Source organism: Rhipicephalus microplus, chromosome 7 (genome assembly GCF_043290135.1).
Source record: "Rhipicephalus microplus isolate Deutch F79 chromosome 7, USDA_Rmic, whole genome shotgun sequence".
In the NCBI taxonomy this organism is placed as follows: Eukaryota; Metazoa; Arthropoda; class Arachnida; order Ixodida; family Ixodidae; genus Rhipicephalus; species Rhipicephalus microplus.
This window is the reverse complement of record NC_134706.1, coordinates 138,265,304-138,277,202: the sequence shown is the minus strand read 5'-3', so window position 1 is coordinate 138,277,202 and position 11,899 is coordinate 138,265,304. Positions and strand designations below refer to the sequence as shown.

At 45.0% G+C, this 11,899-nt stretch overlaps 1 protein-coding gene across 1 annotated transcript; it reads left to right on the top strand.

Annotated features, from left to right (window-relative positions):
- Nucleotides 1-5,265: 5,265 nt before the first annotated feature.
- Nucleotides 5,266-8,009, top strand: LOC142767087 (uncharacterized). The gene has a single exon (XM_075868309.1). It carries the CDS (start codon nucleotides 5,325-5,327, stop codon nucleotides 6,795-6,797), a length of 1,473 nt encoding a protein of 490 aa, XP_075724424.1. The 5' UTR covers nucleotides 5,266-5,324; the 3' UTR covers nucleotides 6,798-8,009.
- The last annotated feature ends 3,890 nt before the right edge of the window (nucleotides 8,010-11,899 follow it).

Sequence of the window (11,899 nt, the reverse complement as noted above, 5' to 3'; positions counted from 1 at the left end):
AAGCCGGCTAAGGCCGACGGACATTTGTGGGCGGCGATCCTTTTACACTTGCTCTTTCAATTGATGTTGTTTCTCTGTGTGTGTATGTGTGTTTCTTGTGTATTCGCCCAAGATGACTCCAAGGCGATATTCACATTCTTTTTATCCTAAGGCTGTGCACCGATCCTCTCGGCCACCGTTCCAAAACTTAAAGCACCTGACGTGTTCTTCCATTTTCTTGCAGCTTCGTGCACCTCACCTCATTTGTCACAGCCTCCGTGATCATATATTGTGCTGGTGGCGTAACTAAAACCTTAATAGCGAACTCAAAACAAGCACATTCTTGGCGGGTGCACAAATGTCAACCTTAGCGCAGAGCAGAGGATGTGGCATGAGTAAATGCAGGCTGACGTATTTCCCCCCTTCCTATTGGCTGTCCCACAGTGCTCACAGTTCTCCAAGAAGCTGCAAGAAAGAGTAGAAAACATAATATTATTGAAGCGTTAGCGTTCAAAAGCCCGTTTCACTAAAATTCCGGTCGGTGTCGGTACCTGCATCGTTTAATGCGAGCGCTAAACCGGCGTTGTCCGTGAGAGAAAATTCTAGATTGATGCAAATAAATAATGATACACTTCAAGTGGGACTCGAATTCATGCGGTCTGGAAGGCAAGCATCTGTTCTACGACAAAGTGACTGCTTGAAACTGATGTAAAAAAGTTATACGAATGTCATGAAGAGCAAAGAACGTCCTATAAAAACACTGACGGTGTTCTGGCTTCGTCTTGAAAAATAGAATCTGCTCTCATGCGCATCGCCTTCAACCATAGCGAAAAAAAATGGGACGCTTATCATGACGCGCACGTTGACCGTTTGAAAGTATATCCTGGAATATCTACTGCAAGTACTGTTGCCCATTGGCCGCTGTGTCATAATTATTATTTTTTGAATATTGCCGAAGGATGATATAATTGTTGCTGAGGTGCCGCGCGCACTTTCACAATTTTTAATGAACGGGATGCTCTGAACTTTACTCTGAACCACCCACTCGTTGTGCAATACACACGTTTTGACACCTGTAGTGATTCTGCCATGAAATAATATATGTGTTGCGAAGACTTCTCCAACACCACATGCTTAAAGCACTTTTTTAAGGCAGTTCCAAGTGCTCGTGTGGCACCAAGGTATACCTTGCCACGGAGAAGCGGTGGTTTCTATCTATACCCACGCTAATTGAACATTCTTTTTTAATATATCTGAAATTTCCGCTTACAGACAACGCCGATTTTTCACTTAGAAGCAAGGACGCTGACGCCGCCAGTAGAATTTCCAATAGTGAAGTTTTTTTAGGAAATTGTTCTTTGTCAGGTGAACTAAAAAATATCGACGAAGTGAGTGATGATGAGTATCGGTGGGATCGTTTGGTGTTACCATGAATCACCCTTGACATTGACCACTCATGCATGTAGTGAATAAGTGCCATGCGGTTTACAGTTATACGCAATGTTTATTGATCAAAACTGGTATGTTGCGTCGAATCGTGAATTTGGTTTTGCCTTCACTATTACTACTTTGTTGTATCGTATACCTAGCCTGAAGTTGGCAAAGTCGGGGTCTGTGTACGTTCCCCTGGTGGTGCGTTTTTGTTTCCTGTCATACGAAATGTATCGCAGAGCACATCGAGACGTCATCTACTGCACAAGCCAGTCGTTGTCCGTGATCATCATATTCATCATCATCATCGAAATTCTTATAGTGTATCGCGGGTACCTTGCATGTGCTGTGCCGTGATGGCAAAAAGAAAATGTGTGGTCGCGAACGCGTTTGTTCTTCTTCATCATCATCGTCATCATCGGTGGCGGCTACGGCGCACAACAACGCCAACGGACAAGTCTCGAACATAACTAGCTTATCTCTCTCTCTCTCTCAACACTGAAATTGGGGGATCCTTAAGCTCCGCCATTAAGAGTTGAACATGATAGTGATGTCCTGCTCGTGCTCGTACTTCAGCCAGTTAGTACATACTATTTATTGTATCATGTTACTCGAACGCTACAAATTGTGGATCTACAAAGTAACAAATAAAGTTGAAAGTGTCCTGTATTAGTGAGGCTTTCGCGCTTGGCTTCATTCTGTGTAATACCTTAAACCACGAGCACTTATGCGCGAGAAATGTTTTCGAAGTAGCTACGCACCCAATGTGTGACGCACCCAAAGTCACAGCATCACTGTTGTGACTTTTGTAATGTCTCCTGTGATGTCGGAATAAACTGAATTGAAATTGAAATTGAAATGTGTGGTTTTAAGGGAATACACGCAGTAACGTGTGCGCCTTTTGTAATCGGCGATTTAAATCACGAAGTTGTGATAATGGCGTGTTCTAATGCCTGATGGAAATTTACTCTAGTGCCACAAAATATTACTGCGGTATTACACGTTTTATTATGAACCCTGTTTTTGGGACCCTTGTATTTGTAAAGCATGAAAGTTATTTTCCCTGGATTTCCTAACATGATAAATCACTTTCATTTTAATTTTAAGCAGGTGCATGGCTGTGTGGTAGAACAACTGCTTGCGATGCAAACTGCCTGGTTTCGATCCTCATTCGTTCCTGGTAATTTGTATTATTTACTTCATTTGCCAATCAGGGGCAATACGATAATTTTTAGCTCACAACCATTGCTGGTATTTCTGTAAAACGAACTCTTCAACGCCATCCTGTAAAAAAAGAACTAAAAAAACTTGGTCGTGTATGCATCACAAAACTAGGGAAGCCCTACTACGCAGTAAAAAAAATGAAACCATATTTCTGAGAAACTCTATGGGCCATCTAAAAAACCATGATCATCATGGAATCAGTTAACTCGGCCAGCATGGGGCCTCTCCGTCTTCTTTTTTATCTTGAGAACGAGCAAAAGGAAGAGGGAAGCATAGTGAAATAAAGGAAATGTAAAAGAAAAAAATATAGATGGACATAAGAATATGCAGAGATGAAATTAAATAGAAATGAACAGGCACAAAAAATAACGGGAAGAAAATTACAGAAAAACAAAGAACGAGAGAGGAAGAGAAAGAAATAAATGGGGAAGGAAAGAAAGAAACAGTGGCGACAACACATAAAGAAACAGAGAATATTGTAAGAAGATCAATGATGAAAAAATCAATTCAAACAATTCAGGCCGCCCAGTTCTGTTGTTCAGCCTTCGCACAACTATAGGGCGAAGTTGCCTTAGTCTGTTTCGTTTTCTTTTCTTTTTTTGCGCAATAAATATTCTGAGAGAGAAAAGACTATTGACAGGATTCTGCGTGGGGTATGTGCTGGCCTCGTAGGGTGCGGTCTACCCTACTAATGTTCTATTCTATGCAGTCCTAGAAAGACCGGGCCAAGAACTCGAGGGTTGAACCTGACACGACAGAGGATACTTGGGTTCCCACGCTTGCGGGTCACAAGTTCCCGTTCTCCTCTGCCTGGCCAGGGCCCCTCGAGCTGCTGGATCACACAATGCATAGAATTACAGTCCACCAAGCGGACCCACCACTCCATCTGCGCTGGCAGTTCTTGGCGGGTGGTGATGTCGTCGGCACCAGTTACTCCGCCACGAGATTCCCCAGCACTGCCGCACACATCACCGTTGGCACCGTCGCACGAACCGCCGCCCGGTATCGCTGCACTGTCACATCTCACTACGTGTCTTAGTGTCGCCAGTTCTTGTTCGCATATACTGGACAAGTATTCTAACGCTACCGCGTTAATATTGCGTCGTAGAAGCACATAATAACACCAGTCTGGAAAACACGTGAATCCATCATGAGTGGGTGGTGGTTCACGCGTTACGCAGCACTCCGGCATACTTAATCAGCAGCATAAGCAATAGGATGAACTGATTGTGCAGATGAGCATGCTATACCGGAAGCGTAACGGGTACTTCGCCGGATCACAAGAACGAAGATTTATGGCGAAGTGGATACTTTCCAGCGGAACTTTTCTTTGCGTGTGTGTTTTATGCCATTGCTTAAAGGTTTTTCCTTTGATGTTTAAGTTATTACTCGTAATAATTCGTTTTCGGTCTTTTTCCTTAAGGAGAGAATTTGTTTATTAAGTACGGAACTGTTCGATGCATAGCCTATCCGCAAGAGTGGGTGGCGCCAGGATGCTGAGGAACCAACCAACCAAATTCCCGTATAGGCAGTCCAAGATTGTAACAATACTGATTGTTGGCCTAGTTGGTACTTGCTTAATGACATGCTTTGGCCGAAAACGCTTGTGCTTGTCATTGTGTGTTCCTTTACTTCGTGTTTCTGTTGTTTGTGACAAAGCATGCCATTAAGCAGTCCAAGGTAGTTTAAAACGGCCGGTGCTACGTACACAGGCGTTAATTTTCTTGCACCATGACTAAGGTGACAAACGAGACGCGAAGCTGGCCTAGCGAATGAGAAAACGATTCGAAAGAGGCCCGATTTTCGCGTTCAATTCTTGAAGGCGAGGCTCAAGTAGAGTAGAGTAGACTAGGTCCTTGATTCTGTGGCACGCACCCACGCTGGGTGATTAGCCAAAAGCCAGATAATTTTAAAAATTGGTTTATTTAAGAAAACGATTAGATTGGTTTATTTTTAAAAGAAAGATAAAACAATAAATTGTTAAGGTAGTAACATAATGTACTGGAATAAAAGCAATGAAGCCGAGAATTCGAATTAGAAAGAAAGAAATTAGGAAAAGTAAAAAATAAGATCAAATATTCGTTTCAACGCCTACATTTTTCTTAATCTTTGACGAACTCCTGCAATGCATCAGCGATCCTCCCAACACTGGGGCCAAGAGACAAAGCCCTAAATGATAGTATACTTTGCAGATGTATATCTAATCGAAGGATATGCAAAACTGCACCTAAAGTATTTTTGAGCAAGGTGAACTACCTATTAAAGGAAATGAGATAGCGCTCGCGGTTGGCTCATGTACTCCACAAAAATAAGTGAGGCTCAATGATGCTCATAATGCCCCCACGGGGGATCAGCCAAGTGATGATGATGATGGCCTAAAAGCATGGCTCACAAGTTTGTTTTTTTTTTCCTCTACATGACTTCAATATCAAAGTGAAACTTAAACCCCGATGGAATGCTCCCAACTAACTCGTTGGAGGGTTAATTCATTCCATAAAGACAATAAATTTTCTTCAGTTGATGAAACATTCAAATTTAATGCAGCTGTTCTTTTTATCCTCGTTCCGCCTTTCTCTGTGAGCACGCTTGTTCCCCGGCTGAACGCGAGCCAGTAGTAAAAAAAGAAGACCGCAGTTCTGGGTTCGTGATTGCTGCTGAGCCTGGCCTCCGCAGGTTCTGACCGTGGAGCCATGGGCAGCCGCAGCACACCTGACCCTGAGGAGGACTACGGCAGCTTCACCGACGAGTACTCGGTTCGCATCGAAGTCTACGAAACCGAGGTGACAGACTCCGGAGGCAGCGCGCCCATCATCAAAATCTCGGGCTTGTGCAACGCTCATGACTATGTGCCCTACTTGATCGGCCAGCAGTGCCGGTCGCGTTTCACGGCTGTGGATCAGCCCGCCGGCAAATGTAGCGACACGCTAGTGTACAAGACCCAGCTCCCCAGATTCCAGTCCCTACAAGTGCTGCGCAGCGGTCCTGTCAATTCTGAGTTCCCAAACCCGAAATCTTCCGCTGTTCAAGATGTTGCGCTCCAGCACGACGCGGCGAAAGCAACTTGGGAAATCCCCGTCCCCGACGCATTTGGCGGCGACGCAAGACGTAAGTGGTCCATTCCCTCTCCAAAGCTTATCGCGGTGGACACAACATGCACAGAGAACTGCTGCCCGCTGTATAGCTGTGCTTCGGCACAAGTGCAGCACCGTGAGCAGTGTTCGGCCTTAGGCGGACGACACCCGACAGAAAACACTGGCTGCAGGAGATCAGCGAAAAGCATTTGTCTCAACAAGGACAATAAAGCAGCCAGTCAGACGCGCTATGTTCCGCGAAGCCGTAAAACGACTGCAATTCCATCTAGATTTTTCAGAGGCTTATGGGGCGCTGAGGATCAACGTCGCCGACATATTGAGTGTATCGACACCCCTGACAACGTTCCTCGCAGCAGATGCAGTTGCGAAGTCACACGTCGTCGCCTGCAGTGCGTCGAACAAACCGTGACGACTCGTCACCTGCCAGCCGCCGAAAGAAGAAAACTAGTGCGCCACCACACGTGCGAAACTTCGGTTCAGGAAGGATGGGGTTGCGCAGACACTTGTTCCGTATATCGCATATTGCCTCCTCAAAATATTTCCCGGAGGTTCCAGTGGGATGCATCAAAAATAGAAACGAGAGTGACAGCGGCAGAGCTGAGGGAAGTTTTTGTCTCCGCTAGTGAGAACGTCTTGCTCGAAGTTCTCGGCTCACCATATCCGAAAAAAGAAAGCTCGGTGACGAACTCCTCGGCGAGAAAGTGGGATGCGTCACGCGTACGCTCAAAGGCAACCACGGCCAATCGAATGAAAGTGGCCGCGTGCGACAGAGAAACGCAAACGCTGCCTTTACCGCCGCCGGCGCTGCCTCCCACGGTGACCTCACTTGTTGACCAGTTTGCTCTGGTATGTTACGAAGTGGTTGCGCGTCTCTCCACCGATGCCTCGGACAAAGTGGGCGAATCCACGACCGAAAACTTCGCAATACGCAACACCGACATTTGGAATAGGGTTATGCTTCACGTCCAAGAGAGAATGGCTAGTGTCACCCTACCTCTTCTAGTAGGTCACCCAGCTGATGGTATGAGAGGCGAGGGCGAGTGTCCTATAGGGCGCCGTGCAAGATCTTAACGTTGTGCCAAGTGGACCTACTTCACTCCGCGACCTCAGCGCCGAGCAGAACTTCCCGGCCTCCTCAGAGAAAGTTCTTTGCCCATGCTGTGTCATGTTGTGCCATGAGTGTTTGGCTCTTGTGTCACAATTTCAGGATATAAGTGAACCCAGGCCGTACCCTTACAGTGTGGAAGCGAATACTTGTGAGTTGCGGCGATGGTCCAGGCGTGCCTTGTGTAGCCCGGAACGCTGGTATTAGGAGGTTATGTCAGATATATAGTGGCATGCGTAAGGTCTTTAACATTGGTTTTGTGTGGGCATGCGCGAGGACAAACTGATTTATAAGCCACTTTAGCACGTCAAAACATAGTTGCAGTAGAGATACTTATTGGTATTGCTCTATGCGTCGTGTAGCGTTCAACTTCCGATCTTAAAGGGAGATTAAGAGCGAACGTACACAAATTCGTGTCATTTTAATCAGTGTTGCGGAGTTGACAATCATGAATTGGAATGATTACGGAATCATTCCACTTTGTCGCGACCCCGGAATGAAATAAGAATGGGATGGGGTTAATGCTTAGGGGAATCGAGTGGGATGGATTACACCTTTATTTTTTTTTTGGAAATACACCACGTTTTTGTGAACGCGCTGTTCTGACACTTCTGTTCGAACTTCTGACATTACTACGTCAGAGCCTGTAATTTAACAATACATGGGTATTTTCAAATGGCTTAGCTCATTACAAGCATGCTGCATTGATAAGCAACAAGCCTGCTACAATTCTGTACTAACGTCGTATAGTTTCCGCACACTGAAACTCATACATGTAAATTGGAAGGCATTCAGAAAAACAAAATTAGATCTACTCATAAGAAATACCGGAGGAGTGATTCGCCTACTTTTCTACTAACACAGTCGGGGATTTCAACCTTAACTATTCGAGCAGAAGTTGCTCGTCTGAAATTACTTCACCAGATAATACAAGAACACTTAAAACTATACAGATGCTTCAAAATACATTACCCTTCATAAGTCGCGCATTGCCCGCCACAATCACTCATACGAACTGAAGGAGTTCTTTTGCTATCTTTTTCTCGGGTTCTTCAAGAGTGGAATAGCGCCGGATTCATCCATAACTGACACCTTATCACCATGAATTTTGCCAAGTTTTTAGAAGAAGTTATAATCAATTAAAAATTAGTCTTTGACTAATAACGCTTTTTGATTTACATTATCTGAAGCAACTTTGTACTGATGTTCGTTCAACTTCTACTTTTCTGACCCAAACCTAATTCTTACTTATTTTAGTCGGTGTTTTTTTAGTGTTTTAGTCGCATATTTCACGTTGTTGCAGAATTCTGTAGCATATTTTATTCGTACAAAAGTGCGCTAGATTTCAGTTTCACAGTATTTAGGTTTATTACGTTTGTTTATGGTATATTCACAAAGAAAAAGTGCTGTATTTGTTTATGCCCTTTGTAATGAAACTTGTGTTTGTGTAACGATACGCCCACCTGCTATGGTCAACGTGAGACTAGCAGTACTGCAAATAAATAAATAAATGAATACAAACCGTGTCGCTCCGAAGCTTGCCTCTATTCTTCGTGTGACCGTGACTTCAAGCAATTGGTATCTGTCATGCTGAATGAACTACGGTGGCGGGATACGCCCATTACGCCTTGCAATATTTAGGACGGAAGCTTCTTAGGCCCTCACAATAATCGACCTTTGTAGCCGAGGCTCGCCATCGTCCCTCGTCGAAGCGCAGGTGAGCCACGTTTGAACGCAATACCGTCTACAGAGTGTACACTGTCGTCCTTTATGACAGGGAACACGCGAACGCGTACTTGTGGCCTGCGCTCTGCAGCGGTAGAGTTGCTGTATATGCTACCTTTAAAAGGTAGCATATACAGTAAATCTACCTAAAGGTAGCATATACAGTAACTCTATGCGGCGGCTGCCTACAGCACCATCAGCCGACAGCAAAAGGAAACACGTTCGCTTTCAGCGTCATCTGTTGCCAAAATAATAATAATAATAATAACGAGTTATGGCCGGCAGACAAGCGCTGCTAGATTGCACTCCTTCTCTGCTCAGGCATGCAGTGCGTAGTCCACTGCCAACATATCAAACCTTGTAAGCGACCACGGTGCAGGCTGTGGTATTCGCCCGATATTGCTCGCGCAGTGAGCGATGAGCGCACGTAATCTAGCAGCGCTTGTCTACCGACCATGACTCATTATCTTGCTTGGCCATATATGACGCCAAAAGCGAACGTGCTTCCTTCACTTGTCGGTTGATGGTGCTGTAGGCAGCCACCGCTAAGCACAGGCCACGCGTTCGTGTGTTCCCTTTCATAGAGGACAATAGTGTACATAGCGCGCATGTGGTTTAAAGCTAAATATTGTTACGTCATTTATCATTTCGTCAATGGAGCTTCGCTCCATCATTAGCACTCGCTTCTTAGATATGCAGCAACTTTTTCTCCTCGGCGGCTCCCCAGCCACCCTTCACTTCTTTGTTGTTTTTTTTTTTGCTTTCGTTGCCATCGGCTTCACTGACGCATGTTCTAAACAGCGCTTCTCTGTGTTGGGATGCGTGCTGACGCTGGCGCGATGCTTGTGTTCAGTGCAAGCTTTCATGTGCAGTCTGCGTGCCATCTCACCGCATACCTCCGTCCAACCTTTTGAAAGAAGGCCCCCCACCCCCTGTAGACACATGGTGCCTTTTCCTGAAAGTACACGAGTCACCGAGCTACTAACCCTGGACCTTGCTAATTTGCTTTGCGCACTTTTGCAGCTGTTATTGATCAATAATAAGAAGCAGTTACTTGAGAAAGATTGATAAATTGCACTGCGAGAACTCTGATGCCATAAGTGGGACTGCCATAAGTTCATTATTACCGGAGAAAATGAAGGCCGCAGTTTGTTTTCAATTTCGTGCTAAAATCTCCGCACGTTACGTAAGAAATTTCGAAATGTATTTTTGAGTATTCTTTGGGCGAAGCTAGAGAACGCGCGCCTGGTCGCGAAAAAAAAAAAGATTTACTGCTCTCTCTGGCATCATTGGCTCGATGAAGTGTGACTTCGTATGCGTCTATGCCACCCACAAATGACAAAGTACGTCAATTTTAAGGATTACAAGCTACGTTTGACCCAGCAGTCAACGCCTTCAAAATTTAGGACGGCACGGTGTTTACTGCGGGAAGACGGTAAGTCGGGCCAGTTGGTTAGGATCCATCGTGAACTTTCTTACAGCGCAACACCAGAAAAAATACAGGACAGGGAAGGCGCCGTCTTTTCTTTCTGTTCTACTCCTTCCCTGTCCTGTATTTTTTCTGGTGTTGTGCTGTAAGAAAGTTCACGATGGATTTACTGCGGGATTCTCGAGGCGGCACCCGCGTTTATTTTGGCGCGTTTTCTTGTTTGCCAAGCGTCGCGTGGCAGTAAGGGTTGCATAAACTTGTAATTTACTTATGCACGAAAGATCATTTGGTGTCCCTTTAATGCATCTGGTAACACCAACTTTATGGGGTATTCATAATATAACTTGATAAAACTATCAAGATGCATTTCCTAAGGTGAAGAATTGGAGGAATGAAAGTGAATGGCGCGACTATTCCCGGAGTGGGAATGGGCTAATTCTAAATTCCGAGTAACTGAAAAGGATAGAATTGCGGTGAGTTCTAATTCCCCGGAATGGAATTGGAATGGAATGAAGGCGCTCATTTCGCAACACTAATTCTACCAACATTTCCTTTCATCGTTATTCAGGGCACAAGTTGATCTACTGCGTGTGCGAGGAATCAAAAGCGATTGAATTTCTATAGAACACAATATTACGCAGGTGTGTAATGACTAGTTCGTAGCCTGTGTCTGCGACAGGAAAGCAAAACTAAATGATTTAGTTTGTGATGGAAGAAAGACACCAATGATTTAGCTTAACCATGCCAATTTTCCCGTAGGGTTTGCAAAATGTGGTCTCTCGTTTCAATTTTCAGCAATTAGTAGCGTATCACTGGAGAAATCAGCCAGACCTCCAATAGGCGGAAAGGGTTTTTAATCCTCGTATTAACTGGGTATAAGCGCCCAGGGTTCATTTCTACTCTGTCTGCGAACACCTTAATGGGCCCCTCACCAAGTTTGAGCATTTGGAGAAGGTGAGAAATGCATTCACTGGGCGCTCACGACCTCATCTGCCAAGATTTGCAAAGATACCCTCCCCAGAATGAGGTGAAATGCCAGACTGAACGCCGCTTGCCCTCAATATAACAGGCTCCAACATAGTCGAGGTGGCGTACAACAACAAATAGTTCGGCGTGCGCTAAAGTATATAGTACATGCCACAGCAAGAATTATCCAGAGAAACATAAATTTCGCAATATGTTGCTTCAATTAAAGTTTGAAGGTTGATAGAAGTGTTAAAAGTACAGAGTTGGTGAGCGTTATTTATTTACTTCATGCCGAGCTAAATTTAAGTCTATGCTGCCTCCATTTCACTTGCGTTGCTGTTCTCGCATCGTCCCGGTGTTTTGGTGCATCATCCCTTGGAGCAGTTTCAAAGGTGTGACGCTGAAACTGCCCTAGAGCCGTGACTCATGCCAGCTTCTCCAAACATGCCTGCATAGAGGCATCCAACCCACAGAAGCAGGCAGTAATATAGAAAGAACGCCGAAACGACAAAACACCGCTTGCGTGCACGGCCTGGCTTGAGCATGTCATGCAAAAGTAACCTTGCGTGCACTTTAGGTGGTGATGCGTCTACGTCGTGTGATGTAACGGCTCCGAGTTGCTCCAATGATGAAGGGAGCAAGTGAGGAATTTAGCTTGCGAGGTCTACACGCGGACAGTGGCAAACGTTTCAAGCTGCCGTCGTCGCATCATGCTTTCGAGGCTCGTAATAAACCAATTTAAAAAGTCCTGTGGTGCAAAGCTTTCCACTCGGCATGCAACAACTTCCGGTGTCTAACTATTCCAAAGTCGCAGGTTCGGCTGCTGCCCCCGGCAAGTTATCTTTTCATCTACTTTTCTTTCTTCACATTTACTTTACAATTACTTCTGATGATATGTCCTATACTTTCCTTGGCATAATTCTCTGAACATTCTCATTATTATTGTTT

Bases quoted from the DNA above. Each gene is read 5' to 3' on its own strand.
- LOC142767087 (XM_075868309.1), top strand. From the start codon at position 5,325: ATGGGCAGCCGCAGCACACCTGACCCTGAGGAGGACTACGGCAGCTTC.